This window comes from Daphnia pulex, chromosome 4 (genome assembly GCF_021134715.1).
Source record: "Daphnia pulex isolate KAP4 chromosome 4, ASM2113471v1".
Lineage (NCBI taxonomy): Eukaryota > Metazoa > Arthropoda > Branchiopoda > Diplostraca > Daphniidae > Daphnia > Daphnia pulex.
The window spans coordinates 6,777,965-6,805,430 of record NC_060020.1 but is presented as its reverse complement, the minus strand read 5'-3'; the positions used below and the strand labels follow the sequence as shown (position 1 = coordinate 6,805,430).

Sequence of the window (27,466 nt, the reverse complement as noted above, 5' to 3'; positions counted from 1 at the left end):
TGACTTCTCTTATTTTCCCTCCAGCCAGCCAGCGATGACGTTATGCGATGGACGCGCGCTCATCGCTTATTCACTTTGCCCTGATTCTCGCCCATGTCCCGTTTCAACTGTTTCTTTATTTTTGGTCTTCCATAATTTAAAAAAAAAGCAAAAAACAAAAAGAAAAACAAAAGCCATTCACGGACGCGTGATCAGTTGCACGAGAAAATGTGTGTCCATTTTCACCACGTCAAATTTCTTCCCTTTTGAAATTTGATTTGTAGACGCCGAGAGCGGAACGATCACAACATTGGGACACGTCGTCCGTAATAGACCTTGCAAACTCTTTTAGCTGCCGACGAAATCTAGTTTTCGGCAATGGCATTCCGCTACAGTTATTTTGAGAAAGCATTGTGCGTGTTTTTATTCGGCATTTCTACATGGTACAAATAATAGAACCAGAAATTTGAATGAACTGACGATGACGCAGTTCTTTTTTTTTTCTTTGTGATCCTTGTTATTTTATCCGGTCTGCTGGGTGAGTGCCATCTGAAGAAGAGGCACCACTTGGATGGTGGACAAATCCGAAAAGATGGTCTCGGCCGAGTCGTGCGACAAGATGCGGTGCAAGTTTTCACGGCGCAAGCTGAAGATGCTGGCGGCCAGCAGCGGTAGCAGAAGCATCGAATCGAAGCCCAGAATGAGATCCCACAGGAAGAGCAACTGTTCCGGAATGAGGAAGCCGCTGAAAGCCTGAACCATCCAAGGCATTGCGATTCTCAACCTGTGCGGGTAATAATAAATAACGAACGAGAACGCAGGAGGTAAAATAAGAATGAATAGAAAGGTGTCGGAAGAATTGGGCAGCTCAATAGCGCCATGCAGGAAGTGAGTGTGTAACACGTGCTGTCTTATCTAGAACATAGCAATTCAGTTGTTATTACGGCTCAATGTTGTTGTTGAGACAATGAATCCAGAGCTCGGGTTCCTGCTGTTGGATGAGTCGTTCAAATAGAACAGACAGGGCGACAATACCCTGACCGTGCGACGATAATCGATGTAATCTCGACCAATACTTGACGTACATGGCGCGCAGCGTGTAGTAAATGTCTTCGGCCTCTTCGTAGACATAGCACAGTGGAGCCACTAAATGCACGCACAGCACACACAAAAAAGAGAAAACCCGCGTATAAATAGATACATAACGAGCCCATTAAAAGCAAATGTTATGACTTGTCTAGCGCTTCGTCATTTTTTCGCTCGTTTTCCACGTATATACTCGGACGACCGCCAAAGTGCGTTCCAGTTTCATTTATTTCATTTCATTTCCTTGTCGACACACGGAATGAACTGCTAAGTGCGCGAGAGACGATCATTAGCTTTCTCGCATTGTATACCGAACGTACCGTACATGGCCCAGCCGTAGAAAGGGATGCAACTGGACGGCGGGAAAGCGGACGTCGTCACGGAGGATTGACCACCGATAGCGTCGCCGTCGGCTCTGCCGCCAGTTCCACTGCTGCCGCCGCTCGCCGAAGAAGAAATGTCGGGTGCATGGGCGAAGCGGGACGTTGTCTGCGCTCTCGACCCGAATTTCGAGCACAATTGGAGGCAGACGTAAGGGTCTCGTGAAAAGCAGAGCGACACCTTCGAACAAAAAACAAACGAAAAAAATAAAATCGGCGATCAAGCGGAACCGTGAGCCAGCAGGAAGTGAACCATTTTCATTGTATACACGCAGGAGGCACACAATAAGCGCATTGCGCAAGTATGCGATTACCAACAACTTCCTTCCTAAAAGAGATTTACTATAAGAGCCTTCTTTCCTACTTATAAACAGCACAGGTATAGGACCGGCGTCTAGACAATGCAGATTGGCTCATTAAGTCGATTGCCTTTGGGTGGGCGTGAGTATAAGAAATTGGCCATCGAGAAAAAAAGAAAAATGTTTTCGAGAGGAGAAAAGTTATGACGTCACCTGGTAGATGAGATCTTCGAATACAAAGTAATGCTCGTCTCTCGACGCCGTTAGCTGAATGTCCTGGAAAAACGAAAGAGAAAAGAAAGAATCAGATGGTGTGTGTGTCAACCTATAGCTCTATTATATACACACGTCTGCCCACTTTGTTTGCTCTCTCTTTCAGTTTTTCCCATCTTTTACGACGCGATTATAGCAGACGGGAGCTGAAAGAGCGTCAAAGAATTTGTCACGCGGGAAGTTATACGGCCGTGTGTGTCGCCTTTAAAAAGAAAAAACGGCAAATGGGGGCACGCACTTCTTTCCCTCTCACTCATGCATCCATTCATACATAAAATTCTTGGCTATAATCGTTATATAGTCAAAAAAAGATTGTTTCACGACAGACAACAGCTCACGAATTGAAAAAAAAAAAATAAGAAAAAAAGGCAAATCGAGATTTCGTGCAAGTGTCATTCATCCCGTCTGGGGAATTGAAGAAAAACGAGTTGCGCCCACCTGATGATAGTTATACAATGTACTGCACCATTACTGCCTACCTCAATGGTAGCTACATCGTCATTTTCCCCCCTGTCGGGACTATGTCAGATACTATATATATTCGGTTCGACTCTAAAATAGTTCGTTCGTTTTTTTATTTTATTTTTCTTTCTCGCAGTGTTGAAACACGCCCGGGACTATATAGCGAGTCGTCACGATTTGAGTCTGGGGTTATGATTTTTCATCTTCTCGCTTTACATTTAATCTCTCTATACGCAAGTCTTTCTGCAGCACTATTATGTAGATAGTAGGCACAAATAGCAAAATGGCATGCGTAGCGGTAATTCTATCACGAAAGAAATGGGCGAGCCGACCAGGGGGATCCTCATGTCAAACTGCGTGAGACATGATACTGTTTGTATGCATATATACCTTAGCGAGTGGCATTGCATTTTTACATAGAATTTGTAAAAATTTATGCTCAAATACCTTCATTATAATTTTGTCTGTCAAGTACTCGGTTTGGATGACGGCGTGCTTTTTGGCCTGAAAGTAGGTCTTCTCCTTTTGTTCCCATTGTTGATGATTTCATAAGCCAACAGACATGGCAGAAAATTAATTTTTTGAGTCAACAATGTTTTACTTATATAATAAAAGAAAGAAAAAAAATTCAAACTTTTTCGCCAACGTGTGACAGAAGGACCTGCTTCCAGAGCCCTTTTCGCAGATGAGATGGACACCCACCCTTGACGAACTCCTCCGACAGGAGGATGTCATTCTCGGCCACCACTGGAAGATGGCGACGTGATGTTCCACACGACAGGAAATGAACAGATAGTAGTACGTGTACATTGAATTCAGCAAACATGTTTATAGCAGCCGCAGTCAGAAAGGTTAACCAACCTTTTGTTCCGAGAGTGATCCGGTGATTGAGTAAGGTCACGTTTGAATTGCCCTGCAGTACCAAAGATGAGCCGAGCCCCAAAAGCGGGTCAACACTCGTGCACATGTCTGAAAAGAGTTCTTGCTAGTTGTGCGTGATGCAACGAATGAGGATAGACGACGGCCAGACAGACACGGAAAAAGAAAAGAAAAGAGAGAGAAAAACAGATTTTTAAGTGTGCAGAGTAATAACATCTCTTGGGGGGAGAGAGTTAGAGGGGGAAGGGGAACCGGGTACGAAATCAGCCCTTTAATTATATAGCTGTCTACTCTACGTGCAACTACATAAGCGCAAGGGCAAACATTAGACATCATAGGGGGGGGGGGGGATTGGCCGAGTAGCCAATTCGTTAGGGCAAATGAACCACACCCATGAGCAGCGGAAGGCAAAGACATTTCATTTTAGATGGATTATGTGAAAGATCAACTGACGTTGGATGGGGACGACCGAATCATGTTGGCGATGTATTCACGCATCATCAATCGAAATCAGTAGGGGCTAGGGGGGGAGGGCTTTGCTGTTTTATCTTTGATAGTCGAAAATCCGATGTTGCAATTTTAATTGGCAGTTTATGGGGAGGTGGATAGAAATAACTTTGGCTGATACAAAAGTTCCGCGTTGACTATTTTTCGTTGGCTTTTGTATCGATGTGATTGTGTGCAATATACAGAGACTATCTACAGCTTTTGAGTTCTTAAACGAACGCCGTGCCGAGTCACGCGGAGCGCTAAGTTATTCATATTAGGGCTTATAGTCCGTTGTAAACTGACGGGGAATTGTCAAGTCATACAACACTGATGCTGTGTGGATGTATTGATCGTCTCTGTAATGTATATGATGTCAAACAAAGCGGGAGGTAGAGAGAGAGAGAGAGAGAGAGAAGGGGAAGGAAATATCATGAGAATCAAGTACGGTACTAAAGCGAAGCGGAAACGCCATCGGGTACGTATTGGAAACTCACCAACTCTTCAAACGTCGGGACGTTTAATGGTATTTTGACCGCGCTCCATTTCTCCTCCAACCTGCAGCAGATGTATAATGAGCGCGTGCCGAGATGGTAAACATATTCATACATCAGCCGAGATATATATCTACGAGCATTACTATACGTATATGCGCTAGGCTCTCTCTCTTCATGCACACACGCTACAAAATAAAATTAAAACCCCAGACCGGTTAATGGAGTAATCGGGATCCCGCAGAGCCACCACCGCCTCGTACAAGTCCTGGGTCGAGTAGAGATTACGGATGGAGCCGACGTCTGTGAACACACAAGGTAGAAATGTTATATACGCAGCAGCAGACAGTATAATACACACAAGCGGAGAGATATTCCGGCTAAGAACATTCAACACAAGTTGGCTAAACAAAAGTCTATATAGTCTCTCCGTTTAGCTATAACTTACAGACGAGAAACTTGGGACTCCACCTTGAAGGTAGGTAGCCCATTGTGTACGCACTTGGCCGAGTATATATTAGCACAAACAGACATTCCGTCAAGACGGAAAATCTGATGCTCATGATTTTCTTTTACCTTGATCGTAAGTGCTGAGCTCATCCCATTTTGATGATAGTTCTTGAGCTTCTGATGAGGAACGTTGACGAAGCAGGGAGAGTTTCAAATCCGTTTGGAGATTCAAGAGGGCTGCTCGTTATAGTCATATCAAAGTTGTTGGAAACCGGTGTTGATTCGATTGAAATCAAATTGGAAATAAGTTTAGCGTGAATAGCTTTTAGCGAGTGACAGGATGAATTGTTAGGATAGGCACACACATAGGAATATATGATATTAAATAATAGGAAAATGGAAAACACGCACCCTTGCTGACACGACGCTCGAAGTGGGTCTATGGCCAAAGGGAATCATGGAGAGGTGATTGTTAAACAATTACTTGAGTTTGTTGTTGACAAAGAGACAGCCTGTGCAATCATACTTGAGCTTTCCTCATATAGGTCAGTTGCTCCTGCTCGTCCTTCATGTTTTTGCGTCGCCGGGACAACACAAGTGCGTTCTTGATGCACGTTTCGATGCCATTGAGCCGGAATGCGTGCCGTAAGTCGGCCAGGAAGTCCCCAGTGCCCAGCGGAGTCGCAATACAAATGTGCTACAAAAAATAGCACATTCAGAATTTAATTACTGCCTCGGCATTTTATTAGGTTATAAAATGTCTTTAACTGTGTCTGATAAACACGGACCGTCAAATGAAACTAAACTGATTTAATTGCCAACTAATAATAATAAGTGCTGGGCTGTGTGCAGTAAAACGTAATTGTAAGACAACTTACCTCGGAGGCAGCGATGACTTTTTCTAGTGTGCCCAGGATTTGCAATTCTTCCATGCACGCTGCCACCTGTTCCTGGATCGACACCTCGCCGGATGCTGCCGAACTGGTCGGAGACATTTTTCGATTCCCCTTTTTCTCCACTTTTTTTGTCTTTGCCGTTTGTTGTGCCGAATGAGAAACGTCAATCGAATTTCAGCCTGGCAGTGAAACCTGGCTGGTTAGGAGAGCGAGTTAAAACAACTCCCCAACTGTGACCCAATATGGCCTTCCCTCATTCGATCGATCAAACATCCGTCGTCCGTTTCTCTCCATAGGCTATACAGTCGCAATCCCCCCGTAATGTTGCTAAGCAATGGCCGAAATTCGGGAGAGGCCAACAAAGGGGGGAGCGGGAAGAGATCGTGTGGAAGAGAGGGGGGGAAAGGTGGACGACACCACGAATAGACGGATATAGACGGCGGATGGACGAATAGACGGAAGAGCGGCGAAGAGGGTGGAATTAGGGGGTGAGAAATTGTGCGGACTCAACTCTATAATTACTAGAATTTCTAAAATATCAAGCATCAGCTTTAACGGTCTTGTAGAGCCCTTCCCCCTCCACCCTTCTCCCTCTCTCTCTCTCTCTCACTTCCTTGCAATCCTCCATCCCTCCACGTCGTTTGCTCCATGGCTCTTTTTGAATCTAATTTGAAATTGGCGCAAGCGCTATGGTCGTTTCAACGGGAATCAATAGAGGCGAAACAGCATCCTCGATGCGCGGCTAGGGCTCTAATCATCCATATTTTCTCATACATTAACCATTTGGCGTCGGATTGAAACTCCAGGTCTTCAAGTGAGCTGGGCATAGTCGGCCTCAAGTTCCTGGATAGACGGTCGCTCGAAAACGGTAAGTCCAAGCATCCCTAGTTTTTTTCTTTTCATCTTGCGCACTCTTCGTCGACGCCGATTTATTTTTTAAACAGACGCGCGCACAGCTCTTGGCTCAGCGCAATGTACCCCCTCCTTCAACACAAAAGATCAGAACGAAATAAAAAAAAAAGACAAAAATACAATCCGACAACGTTGTTAGCCGGTCTAATGGCGCCTTGAGTCCTCACAACTATTTTTTTGGTTTTTAGAAAGACACTGAATTTGTTAACAGTTCTTTTTTTTTTCTACTGTGCTCCTCCTGATATTGGCATTTTATGCAGATTTTCAGATTTGCTGGGTTTGCGTACGAGATTGCTCAGTTACGGTCGAAACTGAAGCATTGAAAAGATTGGGTAATTTACGATAAAGGCTATGAATGCTTCACTGTTAAGTTTTGTTGTGATTTCCCTGCTCAGTTTGGCTTCTTGGTTTTTGTCTTTCCCTGTGAATGTTTGTTTCCTTAAAAATTTCTGTTGTTATTACAAAGACAAAAAAACAAGTGACCTTTAGATGTCTTGGGTCCATGCATGAGTGAACACTTTTGAGAACTATCCCTTTCAACTTACTGATCACCAATAGTTTTCAATTTATTTACTTATGAAACTTTCAATTAATTTTTTCAATTAAAAATTCGTTAATTATTTTAGAGAAAAATGACCTCATCTGTCGAGGATTTCAGCATTCCTGATTTTGGTTCAGCAGAACAGAATGAGGACATGAGTGAAGACTGCAGGTAAAATATTTCACACAGTGTTTTATTATCTGTTTTCAATGCCTTAATGACTTAATGTTTTTTTTTTAGATTGGAGAAAGATTCTTCAAATGATGTTGATATGTTTGAAGACTCTTCAGCGGAAGAGTATGTTGGAGCCACCTGTGGTTTGAAGGATAATGGAAAACCTACTGCCTCAGCTTCAAAAAATTCCATGGCAGTTACCACTGGAAAATCTTTAGTTCCATTTAATCAAAGTTCAATTATCTATGATGAAGAAACACTAATGAAAATGACTGACGAAGAGCTGCAATTCTTTGAGAATTACAAGCAGGGTAAATTACCTTATTTTGCCTTTAAATTTCCATTACAATAACTTTAATTGTGTATGTGTCTACAGCAAATAATGCTCAGATGTCATCATTGAAGTGTACCACTTGTTCGTGCCAGCTTTTCCTTGTCAATCGGGATAACATCAGAATCCACCCAGTTTTAGGTGTACTCGTGTGCAAAGTTAGTTTCATTTAATTTCACAGTCATGTTCTGGTTACGAATTTTATTTTCAATTCGTAGAGTTGTCGAGAATTTTACAGTAACGGCCCTTTTACCAAAGATGAAAACGGACATGATGAGTATTGCCGTTGGTGTGCCGAAGGCGGAATGATTATATGCTGCGATACCTGCACGAATGTGTTTTGCAAGGTAATGTTTTTAAAATTCGCTAAGAAAGTAGGTTTTTCTTTTAATCAGTCTATCCGAATGTACATGACAGGCATGCTTAAGACGTTGCTTAGGACGTGTGAATCTTCTAGAAATCACAAGCAGTAAGTGCAAGTGGAGTTGCTTAGTTTGCAACAATCTTCCCCTTTGGAGTCAAAGAGCGCTATGTAGAATGGTCATGTCAGCGATGAAATCAACTCCTGGGTATGCATTTCTCCCATTTTAAAATGAATCAATTAATAATACCTTTAAACGTGTTATAAATGTTTATTTATTTTATTTAGTCGAAAGTCTTTGTCAAGGCGATCACTGCAGGACACGAATGTTTCGAGTGATCCTTCCATTTGGTTGCCAGCCATCATAAGTGAAGCAGAAAAGTTGGCCACGTACTGTAAGGCACTGGCATCAAAAGTGGGAGTCAGTTGGTCTAAAGAATGCGAAGAAGCCGATGGAAGTTCGTGTCACCAACAGAAAGACAAGGTCGTTAATTACTGCCGTAAACTTCGTAAAGCCGTCGTCACAACTCGCCTAAATATGAAGTTACTGGAGGAGAAGCTGGTTGCTAAATTTGAACAGAATTATGGCAACACCGCAGACATAGAGGTCGATCAACAGGAATCATCCATCTTAAAGCAGGATTCGACTCCAAGAGCCGGCAAGCGACTTATAGTGAAAATTAAAAACTTTAGGGAAGCAAACAGCAAGCAAGATTACTATGCCGAAGTTCGGGAATCGCCACCTCCCCATTCGGCAACTTCAAATTCTACGAAAGATTCTCCTCGGAAATCTATTTGCTCCTTGAGCAGTCAAGCAACTATTCCACATTGCCCAAGTCCCTTACCAACAGAAGAACAGTCTGGGGACAACAGCTCATCAAATGAAGCTGAAGCACAACCCAACGCAGCTGAGAAGACCCGATTGCCAACAGTGGAAGATACTCTCGCAAATGATGAATCTGTCGAATTTTTCGATACGTTCTCAGAGCTTACTGAAAGTAAACCGACCGAAGAAGACGCTCTCCAAGAAAGGCAAGCTAGTTTAGTTGAAGGTGATCATAAGCTGTCTCTGGAACCATTTCCAGTCAAATTTATAACGACAGAGTTAAATTCGCATTCACCCGATATGTTCGCTAAGACCCAATCTGAAAATGATTCCGATCTTGAGGATTCCACAAAGACAGTTCCACTCGATCATATTTTGCCAAAAGGTGAGGTCAGTAATGTTAATAATGACAAAGTCGTTATCAAACAAGAAGCGAAAATTTCTACTACACCATCCCCCACTGCCGGCTCAGCAAGAGGTGTAGGCACCCCGTCTCTCGCAGCAACAGGAAATAAATCCTTCAAATCTAAACTCTCTAGAAGTACACCAACCTCAAAGGAACGCACCAGCACAAAAGTCTTGCCTGCATCGAACGATGAAGTCATTGTCAACTCAACATTGAGAACCTCAACACCAGTGACAAGTCAGAGCTCGAAATCTCTCAAATCGTCATCATCACCAGAAATAGATTTGAATGAAAAGGCAAGGCTAGAACTTTTAAGGGAATCCTCCGATTCAGACGACAGTCTCGCTGAATTGAAGCTCAGCCCTCGTGTAAAGAGAACAAAGAAAAGAAGAAGCATACCGCTGGGGTTAGAGGACGATCCTAAGCTGAAAGCCGAATGCGCCGTCGTCGTCAATCGCATCACTAATTTGGTAAGGATAAGAGTAGATTAAAAACATTTCTAATAACTTAAAACAAAAATTTTTTATTTGCAGAACGAAGTGCTAAACGGAAAGGAATCGGAAGAATCGATGCTCAAAAAACAAGTCGACCGCCTAGTGAAAAGTCCGATAAAAATTGCAGTAAATAGCTCGACTTCTGAATTGGATGATTCCGATCCAGGGGGCTTTGAGAAAGAGGCAGATAAGCCTAAAAAACAGTACTCAAAGATTAAAAAATCTGAAACAAAACCTTTTCGGCTTGAAGATCTGGATTCATCATCTTCGTCCTCAGAGATTGAAGCAACTGAGCAAGTAACTGGAATAACCAAGTTGTCAACGACATCGTCGATTCCTGATCGCAACGAAGCCGTTCGTCTAGCTTTGTTAGCAGCTAGTGATTCAGATTCAGATTTTGATATGGACACCCAAGAAACTGAGAATATTCCAGACGAAGCTCCAAAATCAGCAGAAGAAAAAATAATTATAGAATGTGATTTGGCGATGGAAACCGATGATATTGGAATAATTGAGTTAAAAGAAGAAGTCATCGGTCTAAGCACAGATGAAGAAGGTGCTGTCAAAGGCTCGAATCTCAAAACTGATAAGCTATTGCGTATGTCAATTGGTGATCCCGATGCCGAATCTGACACGAAGAAATCACAGAAAGGCAAGGAAGCCAAGAAAGAAAAAAAGAAGACTAGAGAAAGGAAGAAGCGGCGCATTCAATCAGACTCAGATTTTCAATCTTCAGAATCAGAAAAAGAAAAGAAGAAGCGGAAGAAGAAGCGTTCAAGCCCATCGGATGAAGTTTCGGATGATGACGACTCTAGCAAAGATGGAAAATCTAAATCCAAATCACGTCGTCGAATCAAGAGAGCCGCTACAAGTGACTCCGAGAACTCAAACGATTCAGATATTGAGGTTCTGAACGAATCCCAGCGATCGGAAGCTGGCGGATCGAAAGGCAGGAAAAATATCAAAAAGATCATGAAAGACACAAACCTTAAGGTGAGTCGCTTGTTCAATTTTTTTTTCTTTGCTGTTTCCTTTGTACGTATCTGATTTGTAAAATTAATCTTTAACAGGATGAAACTAAAGCCGCTGCCAAAGAAGAAGAAGATCGCAAAAGGCGTATAGCTGAGCGTCAAAGGTTCTACAATGAAGCCTTTGTTGGTGATATGGCCCTTATCAATGCGCAGACCCACCACCTGGTCTTAGATTTCGACCCTAAAACCAAAGAGGAACTCGTTACGGTGGACAAACATATCGTCACCAAACTGAAGCCTCATCAGGTCAAGGGTGTAAAGTTCATGTGGGATGCTTGCTTCGAATCCATCGAGAGACTCAAGGAGCATCCTGGCTCTGGATGTATTTTGGCCCATTGCATGGGTTTGGGTAAAAGTCTTCAAGTCGTCACGTTGGTGCACACGGTCCTTACAAACAAAGCATGCAAGGTATTATCGCGTTCTTTCCTCTTATTTTTTCTGCTCTTAGATATCAATTCAAGAGAATTATTGATTGTATTTTTCTTCGATCCAGGTTGATCGTGTGCTAGTAGTCTGTCCTCTTAGCACAGTCCTAAACTGGGTCAACGAGTTTAACGTATGGCTTCCGCCAAATTCAGATGTTGAAGTGTACGAAATGGCAAGCGCCAAGGGTAATAGTAAAGATATCCGAAAGTACACGCTACAGAGTTGGCTGGAAGGTGGAGGGGTCATGATCATTGGTTACGATATGTATCGCAACCTAACTAACGAGAACAACAAAAAAATCACAAAAAAAGAGCGCGACGTGTTCACACGCTCTCTAGTGGATCCTGGGCCGCAACTCGTTGTATGCGATGAGGGCCATTTACTGAAAAATGAGAAGACAGCTCTGTCCAAGGCAATGAACAAGATCGCTACTAGAAGAAGAGTGGTCTTGACAGGCACTCCGCTCCAGAATAGCTTGCTAGAATATCACTGCATGATTCAGTTCGTCAAACCTAATCTACTGGGAACAGTTAGGGAATTCACGAATCGATTTGCCAATCCCATTAAAAACGGACAGGCTGCCGACTCGACTGACTCTGACGTACGGGTTATGAAACGACGAGCCCACGTATTGCACAAAATGCTCGAAGGTGAATTTCATTTTTCTTCTCCTTGAATTTGTTATCTAAAGATATATATATTTTTTTAACAGATTCCGTGCAACGATTCGATTACGCCGTTCTGACTCCATTCTTGCCTCCTAAGCACGAATACGTCGTGTCAGTGAAGTTGTCGGAACTACAGATCAAGATGTACCAGTATTACCTGGAGTATCATGCCAAGGGTGGTCCGAATCATATCGGTCGCGGAAAAGGAGCTGGACTCTTTGCCGATTTCCAGGAATTGGGGCGAGTTTGGACGCATCCCAAAGCGTTGCTGTTGGCAGAACTTAATCGTGAAGCTAAAGCAAAAAACAACAGCAGTGATTCTGAAGGTTCAATAGCGGATTTCATTGACGACCGAGGAGAAACACCCGTGAGCGACGATGACGGCGGCGTTGTTTGTTTGGATGAAAGTGGCGATGAAAAAGAAGCCGGTACGTGTAACCCCAAATTCAAATTACCATTTCATTTCATTTTATAGATGTTCGACTGTTACTAACGAACTCTTTGTCGGTTAAATTTTCAGCGGCAGGAACTAAATCAAACAACTTTAGAATGAGAACGCGTGCTGCCCGTGGAGATCAGCCTCCGCCAGAAGATGAATTAGGCGTGACTACTCCAATGTCTAGCACCTGGTGGTCACAATTCGTCCAAGACGAGGACATGGTCAAAATGGAACACAGTGGCAAGCTCATACTTCTCATGGATATTCTTCGTCAGTGCGAGCTCATTGGTGATAAGGTCCTGGTTTTCAGCCAGTCCCTTGTTTCGTTAAATTTGATCGAGGAATTCCTCGCAGCCGAGGACGAGCAAAATGAGAAAAATCGGGCGAGCTTGGCAAGCACCGATGTAAGTTTTTCTTTTTAGCATCATGAAGTTCTTCATTTTACATTATGCATTATTTTTTCTATACAGTTAAAACAGGATCCTATTGGGACATGGCGTTTCAATCACGACTACTTCCGATTAGATGGACAGACTTCAGCGGAGCTGCGTAAAAACGCATGCAATGCTTTCAACAATCCCTCCAATCTTCGTTCTCGACTGTTTCTTATTTCAACTAAAGCCGGTGGCTTGGGAATCAATCTGGTTGCAGCGAATCGTGTCATAATTTTTGACGCCTCGTGGAATCCCTCGCACGACGTGCAAAGTATTTTCCGCGTTTATCGGTGAGTTAATTAAATTATTAATTAATTATTAAATAACGCAAACTTACAATTTTTATGACTTATTCTAGGTTTGGGCAAAAGAAACCTTGCTATATTTATCGTTTTTTGGCTCAAGGCACCATGGAGGAGAAAATTTACGATCGCCAGGTAAAAGAGTTCATTATCGGTTCACTCGTATAAAATCTAATCTTGTCCGTTTTTTTTTTTAAATCTAGGTTACGAAACTATCATTATCGTGCCGAGTTGTCGATGAGCAACAAATCGAACGCCATTTCAACTCAGCGGATCTTAACGAGTTATATATCTTCGAACCTGATAGCCATTTACGTCGACCGACTCCCCTTCTACCGAAAGATCGTCTTCTGGCTGAGCTCACTATCCAAAGAAAGGACTGGATCGTTACTTACCACGAACATGACTCGCTTCTCGAAAACAAGTCCGAAGAAGAACTGACGGAAGCCGAGCGCAAAGCCGCTTGGGATGACTTTGAAAATGAGAAACGCGGCGTAAACCCTATGATGGGCATGATGATGAATGAAATGCCTGGTTTTATGAGTATGCCTGGAATGCCAGAAATTTTAGGAGGACTCGCCGGACGATCGGTTGCTGGTATTCCACTGAGTAGCATAGCGGCTATGATCTACAACTCTAATCCTGGGATTAATCAGGACGAGTTCCTTGGAAGGCTTCGATTGACAGTGAGTTCATTTTCTAATGAATCAGATTTTGTTTTTATTTTAAAACACTGTTCCTAACTTATTATTTTTATTTATTCTAGGTTGATCAACTTCAAAACTTTTCTGTCCAGCAAGCAGCTGCCGCTTCAGCCGCCGCAGCCGCTGCTTCCGCTCAGTCTGCAGCATTACAGCAACCCGGTGATGCTCAAAGATTACTAATGCAGCGCCAAGTAGCTGCTGACCAGCTCAAACGCCAATTTGGTAATACTCCGCAATCACCAGGCTTACCAGGTAGTTTGCATATTTATTTGGAAAATTAAATATCTGACTAACCATCTTCGTCTTAGGACCCAGTGGTTTAGGCGCATCAGCTCCACCAAGATCTCGCGGGAGGCCTACCATAGGCCCACACCAGCGAACAGATTTGTATGGACTGGCCCCTGTTATTTACAACTCTGCTACAGGATCGAATCAACCAGCAGGACCGAGTGGTATTATTCAAAATTCTCATATATCTCTCGCATATTATAGAATTTGTAATAATTTGTTTTTCTTTATTTTAGGATCTAATTCTGTACCTAAAACGTAAACAGAACTTAAACAGATGCAGAAAGAAAACCAACCTGCTCTCCCAATGATGGTCGCCAGTTTAATTTTGTATCAACTTGTGCTGTTTGAGGAACCATATTATTATGCATGTCGGCCAGACTTGGTTGATAAAGCCTCTCGCGAGATTCCTAGGGAAATCACCAGTTTCAATTTAATCGGCTGTGGGTGATGCATAATTTTTTTTATTAGCTTAGGTTTTTTTTTATTGTCCTCCGTTTTCCTTCCTTCGGTTATTTTTTTCCTTTCTCTATAAATGAGATTGTGATGAAATTAGTTGTTCCTGTATTCCCCAACCTTGTGCTTTATTCCGTTTACCTACCCAAGTTTGTTTTCAATTAAATACATTCACCAAGAAATTTCATATGATATTACTTGATTTCTACCTTTCACTCACTGATTAGAATTATCGATTCACATTTCATTTCACAGAAAATCTTGAAATTTACTTTTCTTGATTGCTCTTGATGTATCTTTATTTTATTTTTCATGTGATAATGCTTTATTGTATTCTTAATATTGTTCGAATCGAATCTCACGAATTCGTTAATACAATTTGAACGAGTATGGTGACAGGTCTATAGCACAACAAAATCATTAGTACCAAATGTGCAAAAAAAGTTATAAATCAAGAAGTGGCTTTCCTTGAGTCAGAACTTGATGAAAGAATTTCAAACATAGAATTTATCACTATTTATTGCGTATTTGATTTTGATCCTTGATCCAAGTAATTTCATTTTATGTGAAATTCAAGTCAAGTGAAGAGGTATGAAGATTGACAAAATGTTTGCTTAAAGAGAATTTACGACTGGGGTTCATTTTCTATTTATGTCCTAGTAGTCCTAAGTTATTTAAATTTAAACGGTTATTTAAAAAAAAAACGCATTTTTCAATTGTGGTTACCAATCCGCCGTATGCAGGTGGCGTTTTTTATTCGCTGTGGATGCTTCGCCAAGCGTAGCGACGGATTCTGTCGGTACTAAAGTTGATGATTGCGGTCGAGATTATGCTAAAAACTTACGATTGCTGAAACATAAAAACCCCGTGCGCTAGCATATTATTGAGTTTTAGAGACAAGTAGAAAAAAATAGGACTTGCAGGTTATCTGTAAATTGTAATTCTAAGTTTACGAAGGGACTACCCGCGCTATCTGCCATTAAGAGACCGCGCGTGTTAACGATTCCGAGCGCCACGTCCCTGGTGCTAAATTGTAAATTCATTTTATACTAGAAGACGTTAAGTCTGAATTCGTTATGTGAGATATAATTAGGGCTCACGTTAAAAGCGTTGGCCTTCGGCTAAGTCACCGAGCTACCTTGTAAGAATTACGGGAAAATTAGCTAAACATTTAAAAATGATGTTTTTGCATTCTAGTTTGAAACCAAAAAACGGCAACAAAAATGTCAAATTCATTCGTTATGTGCACTGTTTGAAAAATTTCGCTGCACGGATGGACGTGGACCCTGAAACCGGGATAGGGAAGCCAACACAGCCGTGAAGCGACCAGGGGTCTGTCGGAATACCTCCGTTTGTTTTTTAAATTATGCCATGCCAGATAAGTTCTAAAATTTAGCTATTGGTCTATAATAGTAAGTAAACTAATTAACTAGCCGTTTAGATGTAGCCTCCAGCAGTAAATACAAACATATCGCTAAACTAAGCCCAAAACTTAAAGTTTGTTATGAAGAATTCATTTTTAGCGGGATTATTTTTTTCATTTCTTTCTGGTTTTACAGCGCCACCGCTAGTTTACTAATTAAGAAATATGTATCAGTGCCATTTCTTAACATTATTAAATACATTTAGTTTATCGAATATAAATATATCGAAATAAAGCATTCCGGAAAAAATAAAATTTATTCCTGTCAAAGATTTTCATTTTGAGGAGTCTATAGCTCTGCTAAAATATTTAGGACTACCACTCACCAGAGTATACCAGCAACCAGCTACTACAGTCTATCAGTCTATCAATTGCAGTTGACTGGCCTTTGCAGTTCAGAAGTTGTTATTTTGTAGCCTATTCCCTCCAATTTGATTTCCCACAATTCGATTTTGTGCTTTGTGGCGGTAATGTCGATAAAAGGTTTTCACATTCAAGTAACATTCAAGTAATTAATAGTTCAAATAAAATGGCGAAAGATGAGAAGATGAACAAATCGATTGAGACTACGACACCACTACGTGTGATTGACAGGTTCTTTGATATTGCCACACCAGTTGATTCGCCTGATCTATTAGACGAAATTTTTGAACCTCCTAATAAGGTAATTTGTTGAATTCTTTGCTCCAACATAATAATAAATGGTTTTTTAAATTTCAGAAACTTGTTCTACAAAACGAAGAAGTTGTTACACCTGTAGTAAGTTCTCAAAGTAGTCAGAGGGTTCAGAAAAGGAAACTTAATGATGAAGTACTATCTCAAGGAAATGTCTCAAAAAAGAAGAGTGTTGATGAGACACGGACTCACAGCTTTCAGGATGATTCCGTCTTTGATAACTCTGAGATTCTGTCAAACTTAGGAAGTCCGAGTTTAGTTGTTCGCCCAATACCAACCAAAAAAAACAAGAAACGGATGTCAATTTCTGCTTATTCCAAAGCATTCCAAAGCCAGCAGCTCGGTCAGCAGTCACAGGTGGTAAATACCTCTGATGACCTGGGTGAATCAAATATTCCTTCTGATTTAGGAAGTCCAGATAAATTACTCTCTCGAAGACCTTTGAAATCTAAGAAACGTACATCTACATCAATGTTTAAAGAAACCCTTGATGGGAAAAAAGATCAACAAGAACAAGATTCTGAAGAAATCCCCTCAACTTTAGAAAGTCCTGGAAAGAAGCATGAAGTTAGTCGCCTTGAAAACAAATCTAAAATGCGAATGTCGACTACCACCTTCAAAAAGGTGTTAGAAGATCAACAAGAACAAGATTCTGAAGACAATCCCTCATCTTTAGAAAATCCTGCAAAGAAGCAAGAAGTTAGTCGCCTTGTTAACAAATCTAAATCGCGAATGTCGACTAGAGTAACAAAAAAAACTCAAGAAGACGAGAAAGAACAAGATTCCGTGGAAATTCCCTCAGCTTTAGAAAGTCCTGAAAAGATGCAACAAATTAATCGCCTTGTCAAAAAATCTAAAACGCGAATGTCGACTACAGCGTTCAATAAAGCTCTACAAAGCCAGAAAGAACAAGATCCTGGTGAGATGAAGAAATCAAAAGCACTCTTAGAAACCCCAACTAAAGCTAGTGATTCTGATTTGTCTGACGATAGCGACATGCCAGAACTGGAATCCTCAGATGATTTTTCTCCTTCTACATCATCCACACAGATAATAAAAAGTAAACACTTAATGACTGGCCCGACAGTGGAGCCAAGAGAAAAGAATGACATTCCTGCATCATCAGAATCTCCTCTTAAAGGTCCTACACTGGAAATCCCAAACGTTTTGGTGTCTAAGAGATCTAATTTAACGGCGGTAACCTCGCATCACGCAACTCTTCCATTAGTCGACGAAGAAATAGAAGAAAAAGGAACGGTTTCGCGTACTTCCAGCCGAGCATCAAATAAGTCATCATCGTCATTAAATGACAGCAAACGAAGCGCAGTCCCAGCTTCAGGTAACTTATAGAATGACAATATCCCGTTTCCTAGCCATATTTAAAATACCATTATTGTTTTCTGTATATTGGTAGATAATGATCCCGAAGATGCTGATGCTGAATCAGTTTCGTCGGTAATTAAGAAAATTAACAGAAGTTTGCGCAGTGCCAGTCGAGCTTCCAACAAAACAACGACGGTAACAAAGTCTAATGATAACATTAGTTCCAGCCGAGCCTCCAAATCCTTACCGGGAAATAATGATGTGGTGTTGAAAAAAGCAAATAATTCATCACGGTCAACCGCTTCTCGCAGAACTACTTCGCCTTCCGCTGAAGAAACGAGAAATATTTCACGGAGTTCTAGCAGAGCCTCTCAATCATCGTCTTCATCAAATGTAATCAGAAGAAAGAAAATTCAACGCCCAGACTCAGGTTAGTGTTTCACTCAGCTTTAAACGATCCTTAAATCTTGCCCATTCAAATAATTGTAATTGTTCTGATACATTATTCAGATGAAGACAATGGCCCCATATTGAATCTATTACCATCGCCTAAAATCAAGGAAATTGAAAAAAACTTGCGGAGCTCTAGCCGAGCTTCCTACAATTCCTTGTCAGAAACAATTGATGAAGTTTTCAACAGCCCCAATAAATCAACACGATCAACTGCTACTCGCAAAACTCCTTCGCCATTACTTGAAGAAATTGAAAGTATTCCAGGCAGTTCAAGGAGGGCATCCGAATCAAAGTCTTCATCAAACGTAATCAAAAGGAAGAACATAACACGCCCAGAATCAGGTTGGTTTTCCGTCAACACAAGCGATTTTTTAATCTCTTGAATCTCGACTTTATTATTCCAATTGTCTTCTTTAAAAAATTACTTAGGTGAAGATGATGATCCTGTATTGGAATTGCCATCGCGTTCTAACCGACCTCCCAATAAGTCGTTACCGGCGTTCTCCAGAGTAATCTTAGATTCCGATTCAGGTTTGTCCTAGTTGAAAATATATTTCTTCGTTTATCTTCCATTTACGAATCCATTTATGTAGAATCGGAATCGGAAGAACCTGACGACCTCTTGTCGAAGCAAATTACGGAACCCATCAACAAAACTCCATCTCCCGTCATAGAGCAGGTCGAAGAAGCTAAAGCATCGTTGTCATCATCTGGAAGCCGCTCACGAGGAAGTCAGAAATTTGAGTCTCTGGCCACCAAAGAGGATCGTAGTACGATTCAACCAATTGTGGATGATCTACTATTGATCAACGAAGCTGTAAATTCTTTTTCACTATCTATTTCATTTTGTCAATATCTTGTTAATCATTATACCTAGAACTAAATTTTGTTTGTAAATTCGTAGGAAGTGGAGGAAACTCCACCTAGTGATAACGATTCCATAGACGAAAAGTCTACAGAAGAAAATGATGAGGAAGAAACGGACGAAGAGTTATCTGCGAAGTCGAGAAGACTAACGCATTCTTTGCCTGAATCCAGCAAGTCTAGTTCCCGCAAATCAGGAAAAATTGGGATGAGTCCAACCAACCGATATCCTGCTCTTAAAAACTCTACGGTAGTTGCAGGAGGTGCAGATTTCGGTGGAGCTCCGCTCAGCATGTCCCCAATCAGACCTAGTGAGCAAGGTGCTCCTACACTGATTTTCTCAACTAAAAAATCGAATGCATCAGAATCCTCTAATGCTGGAACAGTGACTAGTACGAACGCATCATCACCTACGTCAAGGAATGTTCAAAAGACTCCTTTACACCCGTCTACCCCTGCTCCGTTCGCCAGAAAACGGAAGAGTTCCATAACCCAAAGCCCAATGTTCATGAACGTGATGAAGTCTTCTGTGAAAAAAGCTATAAGAAATGTTCAGGATCAACAGCCTTCGACTCCATCTACTCCAGCTCCTGATTCAGCTACTCCTGCAGCTTCACGCGTTCCGGTAGCGAAAACTGCTCAGGATAAAAAACAATTGACTTCTACTACACCTGCTCTTTCACGCGCGTCTGTAGCCAATATCGCATCCAAAGGATTAAGTATTTTAAATCCTGAGAAAGGGAAGTCATTAGTTAAGTCAGCACTTGATGAGAAAGCTGAATCTTCTGATACAGAATGGGACGACGTGGAAGATGATCAAGAAAGACCGATCCCGCGTTGCATTGCCATTGCTTTTGAGGTAAATTTAATTAAATGGGATTCACAGTAATATCTTAAACTAACCAATTCTGTTATCGCGGTTTTCAGAATATTGAAGATAGAAGCAAGGATTTTGTCCCATTAGAAAAACGACTGAAGGCAGATCCTGTTTTTCAAGCGAAAGTCAAGTTTCAGCGGGCCAAAGTGGCAGCCCAAAAAGCCGAAGAAGCGGCAGCAGAAGCGAAAAAGAAGGCGGCTAAGAAAAAGCCCCGTGCAGTTAGCACCAAAAAGAAAGAAGAAGATAACATTACAAGTGTGGCATTCAATAAAGCAAATTTCCGCTTCTACGCAGGCACCAAAGTGACGAAAGAAGCTTTGGATGCTGTACACGGCTTGGTGGGAGAATGGTTCGACTTTACTCTCGACCAAATGGAGAATTTTTGCATCGACGAAGGTATACCATCCTTGGATTCGTGGGAACACTGTTACAAGATGATGAAAAGGCAAGGTATTGTTAAGAATTACATGGAATACTCTGGCCTATGCCACGAATTATTATTGAATGATGAATGCCAACTACTCCTTCCTACCACTGCCCCGCCCGAATATTACGAATGGAAACGGAAAGCAAAGAGGGAACACAAATAGGCATTGTTTCGTTTTTCAAGCATCCTTGTTTCAAGTTCATTTTTTTTTATTACAACGATTTTACACGCAGGTAAAATGTGCCATTTTGGTTATTATGTTTTATCCTGCGTTTCCCCTTGTTTTAAGAAAAATTCCGTTTCCATATTTGAATTCCGTAAAATCAAATCATACATCGCATCCAGCCTAATAAGTGCTTACAATATGCTTTGTATTAATAAAGAAATTCACGTTTAAAATAGCAAGTATCAAGTAATTCCATGTATTTTTGTTGTCTGCGGGTTTCTCATGTACTACGTTTTGTCATTCTTTTGTTCAAATCCAAGGGCTTATCGGATTTATGTTTCGGCAAATTAGATGTGTTGCCAAAAATTTACATATGAAATGCATTTGAAAATACAGATGGTCGCGAAAGTGTTTTTTTGCTCGCAACAAGTTACACAGTTAATACTAATTAAATTTTTATTTTATGTAAGGTTTTTTTTACCAACATACCAACTCGTGTATAGGTGAAAAAGCGATGACAATACCAAGTTCCGGCATTTTCTTTTCCAATAAGCTATAAATACCATCAAATATCCAGTTTATCAAGACTTTATAGCTTGATCTTCAAAGCATATTATGTTGTGATTCAGAATAGCTTTAGCTTATTCTTGGCATTGTTTCAATTGTCTAAAATCAAAAATTTTCTTGCCAGAATGCAGCAACTGTCCAGACAAAACTCAAGAAACCCAAGATTATTTAGTGATACTTTCCTAGACGTCCAATTGGTATTAGCTTATTAATTGTACTTACCTGGCTTTTAGTAATAGTTATTCTATAGGATTTTACGACAGCAATCTCGGTAAAGCAATTTTCTCCCTATTGATTTTGAGTCGCCAAGTTGAAAGTAATTATATGCCTTATTGAAGTATTTTTTAAGAACTAGAACTAGAATATGTTTATGTAAAGTACTTGGAACCAAAGAAGTAAGATGACAAACCTGCTTGATAAGTCACGTCAGACAGTCTGCCGCAACATTGTTTACAAAAGTCATCTATTTAAAGCGGGCAGAGATAGCGAACTCCAAGGACGTGACTTTGCGCACGGAATGCTAGAATGACTAATGCAAGGTGACCCATTCCGCTTATTCGTCGACTGGCTTTCTTTTGGTTCTAGAGCTCTTGACTTGTGCGATTACATCAGGGTCAGACGGAATTTTTCACAAAAAAAGGGGGGAAAAACAATGCTTTTATTGACATATGCCTAATTAACGTTAAAATGAAACGATGGTAGTCTTTTTAATGCAGCAATGATGGAATATTTTTTTTTTCTATTTAAGATAAGAGAATAATGCGATGTGGAATGTTGAATGGAATCGCTTGAATGACCGCAGCAGCTACAAATTAATTGCTTGGATAAGGAAACCTTCATCTTCTGTCGGATATCCCCGTAAAAAAACCATTTTTAAGTCTTCAAAATAGGTACTGCGTCTATCTGCTGTCAAATCCAAAACGGATCTGATTCCAGCAGCAGCGCTATCAAATTATGTTTGCTAACGTCCACGGTTACGGTTTCACGCTCAATGAAAATGTAGATGCCCTCTCTTCTATTCTTATTCAGTGGAAAAGGGAGTGACACGGCCACTGTTACTTGAAACCATTAACTTTCCGGGAAGCAGCCTGCGTCAACTGGGGAAAAAGTTGCAAGTGTTCATGTATGACAGATCAAATGTAAATTAATTTGATTTACTTGACAGATACCTTACAAGGCAGGGCAGGAAGATGGACTCGACACATATGATGGTTGGGTAGAGGTTTTACTCGGTTTTCAACTCGATCTTCTCTTTTCTAATGTTTTTTTTTGTAGTGTTGGCGTTGTTTCCTTTACACTGTGATTGATGTGGAAATAACCTACAAATAATCACGATCTTTGTGGTTCCCAGCGTTTTATACCTAAGTTTTATACCTTTTAACAGAGCCATAGAATACGTATTCTATAGCCTGCCTTTTAACATGCTTTTAAGCTGGTTGGAATAACATCTATAGCAGAAAAAATTATTAGCACCACTAGATTCTTTTTGCATTGGCGTGTTTGTAAAAGGTTTAAAAGACGCGTATAAGTTTAGTCTGCAACTGCAAGCCTGCATGCCATCAGTTTTTTTTTTAGTTTTTTTTTTGTCATTTGGGTTTGGAATTTGATAGGATAGGAGTTTTTTATATCATCAATTGATGTGGCGATCATTAGTTTCTTCCACGAAGACATATTCAACTGCATCCAAATTCAAAGAGAAACCAAATGCATCCGAGGTTTTGACAAGATATTTGCTTCAACGAAATCTTCCTCCTTGGACTTCTTATTTCGTAAAATACAACGACATTATCAATGACCAAAGAGGATTCTCTCATTTCAACTGGGCTGTGAAAGACAAGAATTATCACATTCTTCGCACTGGTTGTTATCCATACATAAAATACCATTGTACCTGTCGCCCCCATGAAGATTTGTCAGCTGAAGACAGTTTGTTCAGGATCATCAAGATCATGAATTTAGGTCTTCCTTGTCTTGCATATGGAATAGCGGCAGAATTCCTTATATCTCATAGGGAAATTGTAGAAACATCCAAAGGTAGAGTCCCCATTCACTTTCTATATAAAGAAGATATTGGAGCACACTTCTAATGATGGATTTAGTGATTGTTCGTGTTATCAGAGGTAAAATATTGCTGTAGTTAAAATTATTAGATTGAAAAATTCATCTCTTATCTTTATGTTCTATTACAGGGGAGAATTTTCCTTCAAACGAAGGAGAGCTTAGATTTAAAGTCTTTTGGGGGGATGATGAAGCTATTATGGAGCCAGTGTGTTGTGCAAAAAATGTAGTTATTAATCAAGAAGTGGCTTTCCTTACGTCAGAACTTGATGAAAGAATTTCAAACATGGAAAATGTATCACTTTTGTGTACACATGTCTCTTCAGATGGTACGCTATTTGATTTTGATCCAATTGATTTGTCATTTTATATAAAATCCAAATCAAGTGAAAAGGTATGAAGATTAACACAATTTTTGGTTAAAGAGAATTGAATTTTAATTTATGTTTTATTATTAGTGGTACAAATGCACCTCCAGCAGCATTTCGTCTGTGAAAGAACCTTCTCTCTTTATATCAATTTTTGGTGAGTCTAACGAAGAGGCTATACCAAAAGAAGTTTTGGCAACGAATCAAAGAGATCGGCTTAAACTTGTGACACCAAAAACTGAAGCTTCAAAAGAGAGACAGCTGAGACCAGTTCTAATCAATGACGAATATTTCCTTATACAAGACCCAAACGACACCAGTGAGCAGATTCTCTTTAATATGTCGGTGACTATATCATTTGCCGAAAACCTTCTCTACTTGTTCCCCTCGAAGAGCCTGTGGCCGTCAGAAAACATCCCATTCGAGTTCCGGTTTAGTTTGTTTGGAAGCCCTATTTGCTTTCAGCCGTTCAACTGTTTACGGAACCTTACCGAAATTGGAGAGAGAGCAACTGCTAAATTAAAGGGTTCGCCAGAGTGTATTTTACGCTTTTTGAAACAGTCCATGCAAGCGTTGAGTATAATGCTTTTCTGCGAAGAAATTCCAATTGCTGAAGCCACCATACCTATCAAAGAGCGCATTGAACATTATCAGTTAGAACGCCGGATCTTGGAAAAACTACACCTTGAACCGATAAACATTTCGGGAATTTTTCCCATAAGCTCACTGTTGGAAGTGGATTTGAATGAAATGAATTCGGGTTTTACAACGCCGCAAATTGGTGTAGTGGTTACATTGTCTGAAGCTGAGCCAAAAACTGCAACACAACCAGCCAACCAAACTAATACAGCTCCCACACCTCCTAGCATCCAGTCATCTATTGTTTCATCAGAAACTGTGAAAACGTGCTCAGAAAAGGTCAGGATCTCTTCTAAGAAGCACCGTCGTAGTCAAGGAAAAACTCAAGAAACTGAAGAAAGCCTAGTTTATGCTGCAGCATTGGAACTTGAAGTTTGGAAAGAAGAGCAAAAGCTACTGGAGAAGGAAAGGCAAGAACGCACAAGAGCTTCCTACTTGGAGCTTTTAAACAGCGAATATCGACGACAAACAGCTATTAAAGAAGCCGCCTTTCAACGACGAGTGCATCATGTCGAAGAACTTGAAAAACAACTAGAAAATGCCATTCAGAATACGCGTCAAGTCGAACTGGATCTACAACAGGAAAAAGAACAATTGAACAAGCAACGAACTAAACTGGCTCGAGAAAAGAGTGCAGTTGCCTCGGAGGTTGAGCGAGTGACGCAGAGCCTTACAACGAAACATAAATTTGAACTAGAAGCAGAGAAAAGGCGACATACTGACATTGTCACGGATCTGCGCCGTAAGCTCAAGATTCAACAACAAAAATCCTCCGACGACTCTACACGGATCAGCGACTTAGAACAAGAATTGAACAGTTTGAGGCAAACCAAAAAGTAATTCTACGCACGTTTTTTTTTGTGGTTTTGCTATCTAGTTCCGATATATAAATAACATGGTGTACAAACGTGTTATTGTTGAAAGAGAAAATTGCACATTGTAGTGAAATAAATTTTGCCACTTCATCTGTTGACTATTTGTCTTGCTTGGCTTGAAAATAACAATCTGCATGAAGTTTATTACATTTATTTAACATGGGTGGCAACAGGCATGCTTACTTCTGCTTTGAGATCTTTTTCTCTGTTTTCAGAGAGGCGATGACAAAAAGAAGCCAAACGTAAATAACTCCAACGGCGCAATAGACCGACATGATCAACAAAGGTAAAAACGGCAGTTTACCGGATGGATCGACCATGGAGTGAATGAAGCTTTCGAACAATGCAACGGCAACCAGTCCATAAAGGAAGAGGCGCTCCCAAGATCGGAATTTCACCAATGTGCTTTTAGATTTGGGGTCATAATGGAGCGCGGACAAGAACGAATAGCTAGCGAGGGAATAGGTAAGGACCAGAAATATCTTGGAAACGTTCTCGAACGGCGTGAATAACAAGGGGAAAAGAGATACGTGACCCGTCATGCTTAACAAAAGGAAGAGTCGGCAATCTTCGTGAGATGAAACAGCTAGCAACCTGTAAAAGAGTGATGCATGTCTTATTGATTCAAACGCAGGAAAAAATGTGCCAATACTGACGTCAACGGAGTGATGACTATGAGGATGGCTTTCTCGTGGACGTGCCATCCGAAGAGAAACGACGCAAAGGCACACAAAACAATAGCTCGGACAAACACGCGTGGTTGGTTAGGTTGCCGGAGTAGAATGACAATCGCCGGCTGTAAATTTAAACGTTGTGAATGATTTGTTTTCAATAAGTATATAATGTTAGCTGCGTAAAACCTTACTATTAGAGCCAGTAACGTGCAAATCAAAGTAGTTTTCGGTCCCACAGATGGAAGTATCGCGTGCTCAAATTCCTGGACTAGGCCTCCAGTCATTGAAGCAGTCGTAGTTGAAACAGCGGTCCAACCAAATAAGCGCGCTAAAATTCAGGAAATAATTAAACTTTCAAATCAAAGCCATACATTAAAAATAGGGATACCAGAAAGAGCTAAGATCTTATCCACAATATTGTAAATTGCCCAGAAATTAGGCGCCCAGTATGCATGGCACAGCCCGCGATTTTCAAATGGAAACAACCTGGACATGACCTTAACAGTGTATAGAATAAGAAGAGATTTTAAAAGAATAATTTGGTCTGTGATACCTGCTGAAATTGGCCAACAAATGGACCATATGCCACACCAAATGTGGTAACAACTATTATCCCCAATTTGATTAGTCTCTTAAAGTGAAATGTCAATCTTGATTTCTGAATTTCAATGCAGTAGCTTCGAAAGAGGTACACAAAATAAACTGGAGCAATGTAAAGGTATATATGCTTTAAATTGAGAAGCACAGAGAACCAAAATGCTGCCTTCAGGTTTTCTTTCTATAAAAATATAAAAGAGTACAACTGGAGACCTTATTATTCATATCCAAAAGATATTTTTACCTGAAGGATAGAGCCAACTGAAAGAAGCAGAATGCCAGTCAGAAACCCATTGTACTGAAAATGAATATGATCCACTATAAACAGCCCAACATTACACAAAAGTAAAAAGGCCAAAATGGTTGGAGAGCTAAACCATTTTCCAGAATTATTCTGTAACTTTCCTCCCTGAGTGCTGCCAATCGAGTACAAACATCTATACAGGAAGGAATAGCATTTAGTCACGGAATCATTAGAGCAAAGATTTAATTAATCTTACTTTTGTACTCCCAATGCATAGACAACATCAGTGAAAATCACAGAGATTCTTTGAAATAGAACTGTGTTCTGTGAAGCATAGTTAAGATTTTCCACTTTCAGCATTTCAGGATCAAACAAACAGGCCACCCAAGAAAGAAGGTACTCAAACCAAGCAAACAATGGAGGGTAATCTAGCGTCCATTGAGAAGTATCATCGACATACCATTTGTTTAGCGGCAGGCTGTGTGTTACGGCCAACCAGTTACGATGGACTTCAAAATCAGTCGATCGGCTTCGAGTAAAGAAATCGTTAGTATAAACAATGGAAATAAATAATTTGAAAAAATATTACTAAGACGGTATGAAGAGTAGCTTTCCGAATGTAATGGATGCAAATATTCGCCACAACATATTCCGTACGTTAAATAACCTAATCAAATTAACAACACACAATTACGTCTAAAGCACTAAGCTGCCAACTCAGAGAAATAAATTCTGTATTGTTTTTTAGCAGACGACAGC

General features: G+C 40.6%; 5 protein-coding genes and 1 long non-coding RNA gene across 10 annotated transcripts; 3 read left to right on the top strand and 3 right to left on the bottom strand.

Annotated features, from left to right (window-relative positions):
* Nucleotides 1-388: 388 nt before the first annotated feature.
* Nucleotides 389-6,295, bottom strand: LOC124193175 (TBC1 domain family member 19-like). Its single transcript, XM_046586858.1, has 13 exons — nucleotides 5,667-6,295; nucleotides 5,315-5,485; nucleotides 5,200-5,227; nucleotides 4,915-5,025; nucleotides 4,554-4,641; nucleotides 4,342-4,402; nucleotides 3,341-3,464; nucleotides 3,114-3,226; nucleotides 2,927-3,001; nucleotides 1,958-2,020; nucleotides 1,386-1,626; nucleotides 924-1,125; nucleotides 389-763 (listed from the first exon to the last, which is right to left on the bottom strand). The coding sequence occupies exons 1-13, from the start codon at nucleotides 5,781-5,783 to the stop codon at nucleotides 502-504; spliced, it is 1,656 nt and encodes a 551-aa protein (XP_046442814.1). The 5' UTR covers nucleotides 5,784-6,295; the 3' UTR covers nucleotides 389-501.
* Nucleotides 6,296-6,722: 427 nt separating this feature from the next.
* Nucleotides 6,723-14,664, top strand: LOC124193173 (transcriptional regulator ATRX homolog). 3 transcript variants are annotated; one of them, XM_046586854.1, is made up of 18 exons: nucleotides 6,723-6,928; nucleotides 7,225-7,308; nucleotides 7,378-7,622; nucleotides 7,688-7,800; nucleotides 7,861-7,989; nucleotides 8,060-8,211; nucleotides 8,292-9,705; nucleotides 9,769-10,722; nucleotides 10,800-11,168; nucleotides 11,254-11,836; nucleotides 11,899-12,282; nucleotides 12,375-12,697; nucleotides 12,764-13,017; nucleotides 13,086-13,164; nucleotides 13,233-13,715; nucleotides 13,796-13,985; nucleotides 14,042-14,185; nucleotides 14,258-14,664. In XM_046586854.1, the coding sequence occupies exons 2-18, from the start codon at nucleotides 7,229-7,231 to the stop codon at nucleotides 14,281-14,283; spliced, it is 5,922 nt and encodes a 1,973-aa protein (XP_046442810.1). In that variant the 5' UTR covers nucleotides 6,723-6,928; nucleotides 7,225-7,228; the 3' UTR covers nucleotides 14,284-14,664. The 3 variants fall into 3 exon arrangements, with proteins under 3 accessions (XP_046442810.1, XP_046442811.1, XP_046442812.1); XM_046586855.1 differs by having other exon boundaries at nucleotides 7,223-7,622; XM_046586856.1 differs by lacking the exons at nucleotides 7,378-7,622; nucleotides 7,688-7,800; nucleotides 7,861-7,989; nucleotides 8,060-8,211 and having other exon boundaries at nucleotides 7,223-7,308.
* Nucleotides 14,665-16,228: 1,564 nt separating this feature from the next.
* On the top strand, nucleotides 16,229-21,118 carry LOC124193169 (mucin-12-like). Its single transcript, XM_046586850.1, has 8 exons — nucleotides 16,229-16,564; nucleotides 16,621-17,914; nucleotides 17,990-18,328; nucleotides 18,409-18,693; nucleotides 18,781-18,882; nucleotides 18,945-19,168; nucleotides 19,256-20,074; nucleotides 20,143-21,118. The coding sequence occupies exons 1-8, from the start codon at nucleotides 16,430-16,432 to the stop codon at nucleotides 20,680-20,682; spliced, it is 3,738 nt and encodes a 1,245-aa protein (XP_046442806.1). The 5' UTR covers nucleotides 16,229-16,429; the 3' UTR covers nucleotides 20,683-21,118.
* Nucleotides 20,926-22,699, bottom strand: LOC124193172. 3 transcript variants are annotated; one of them, XR_006874109.1, is made up of 3 exons: nucleotides 22,422-22,699; nucleotides 21,662-22,349; nucleotides 20,926-21,609 (listed from the first exon to the last, which is right to left on the bottom strand). It is a non-coding gene; the product is annotated as an uncharacterized LOC124193172 (long non-coding RNA). The 3 variants fall into 3 exon arrangements; XR_006874108.1 differs by having other exon boundaries at nucleotides 20,926-21,580; XR_006874107.1 differs by having other exon boundaries at nucleotides 20,926-22,349.
* A 48-nt stretch (nucleotides 22,700-22,747) lies between these two features.
* On the top strand, nucleotides 22,748-25,282 carry LOC124193170. The gene is made up of 3 exons (XM_046586851.1): nucleotides 22,748-23,372; nucleotides 23,442-23,704; nucleotides 23,769-25,282. Exons 1-3 carry the CDS (start codon nucleotides 23,339-23,341, stop codon nucleotides 25,155-25,157), a joined length of 1,686 nt encoding a protein of 561 aa, XP_046442807.1. The 5' UTR covers nucleotides 22,748-23,338; the 3' UTR covers nucleotides 25,158-25,282.
* A 45-nt stretch (nucleotides 25,283-25,327) lies between these two features.
* LOC124193171 (probable dolichyl pyrophosphate Glc1Man9GlcNAc2 alpha-1,3-glucosyltransferase) lies at nucleotides 25,328-27,466 on the bottom strand. Its single transcript, XM_046586852.1, has 8 exons — nucleotides 27,297-27,466; nucleotides 26,964-27,236; nucleotides 26,708-26,900; nucleotides 26,420-26,644; nucleotides 26,255-26,363; nucleotides 26,058-26,194; nucleotides 25,849-25,988; nucleotides 25,328-25,786 (listed from the first exon to the last, which is right to left on the bottom strand). Exons 1-8 carry the CDS (start codon nucleotides 27,353-27,355, stop codon nucleotides 25,372-25,374), a joined length of 1,551 nt encoding a protein of 516 aa, XP_046442808.1. The 5' UTR covers nucleotides 27,356-27,466; the 3' UTR covers nucleotides 25,328-25,371.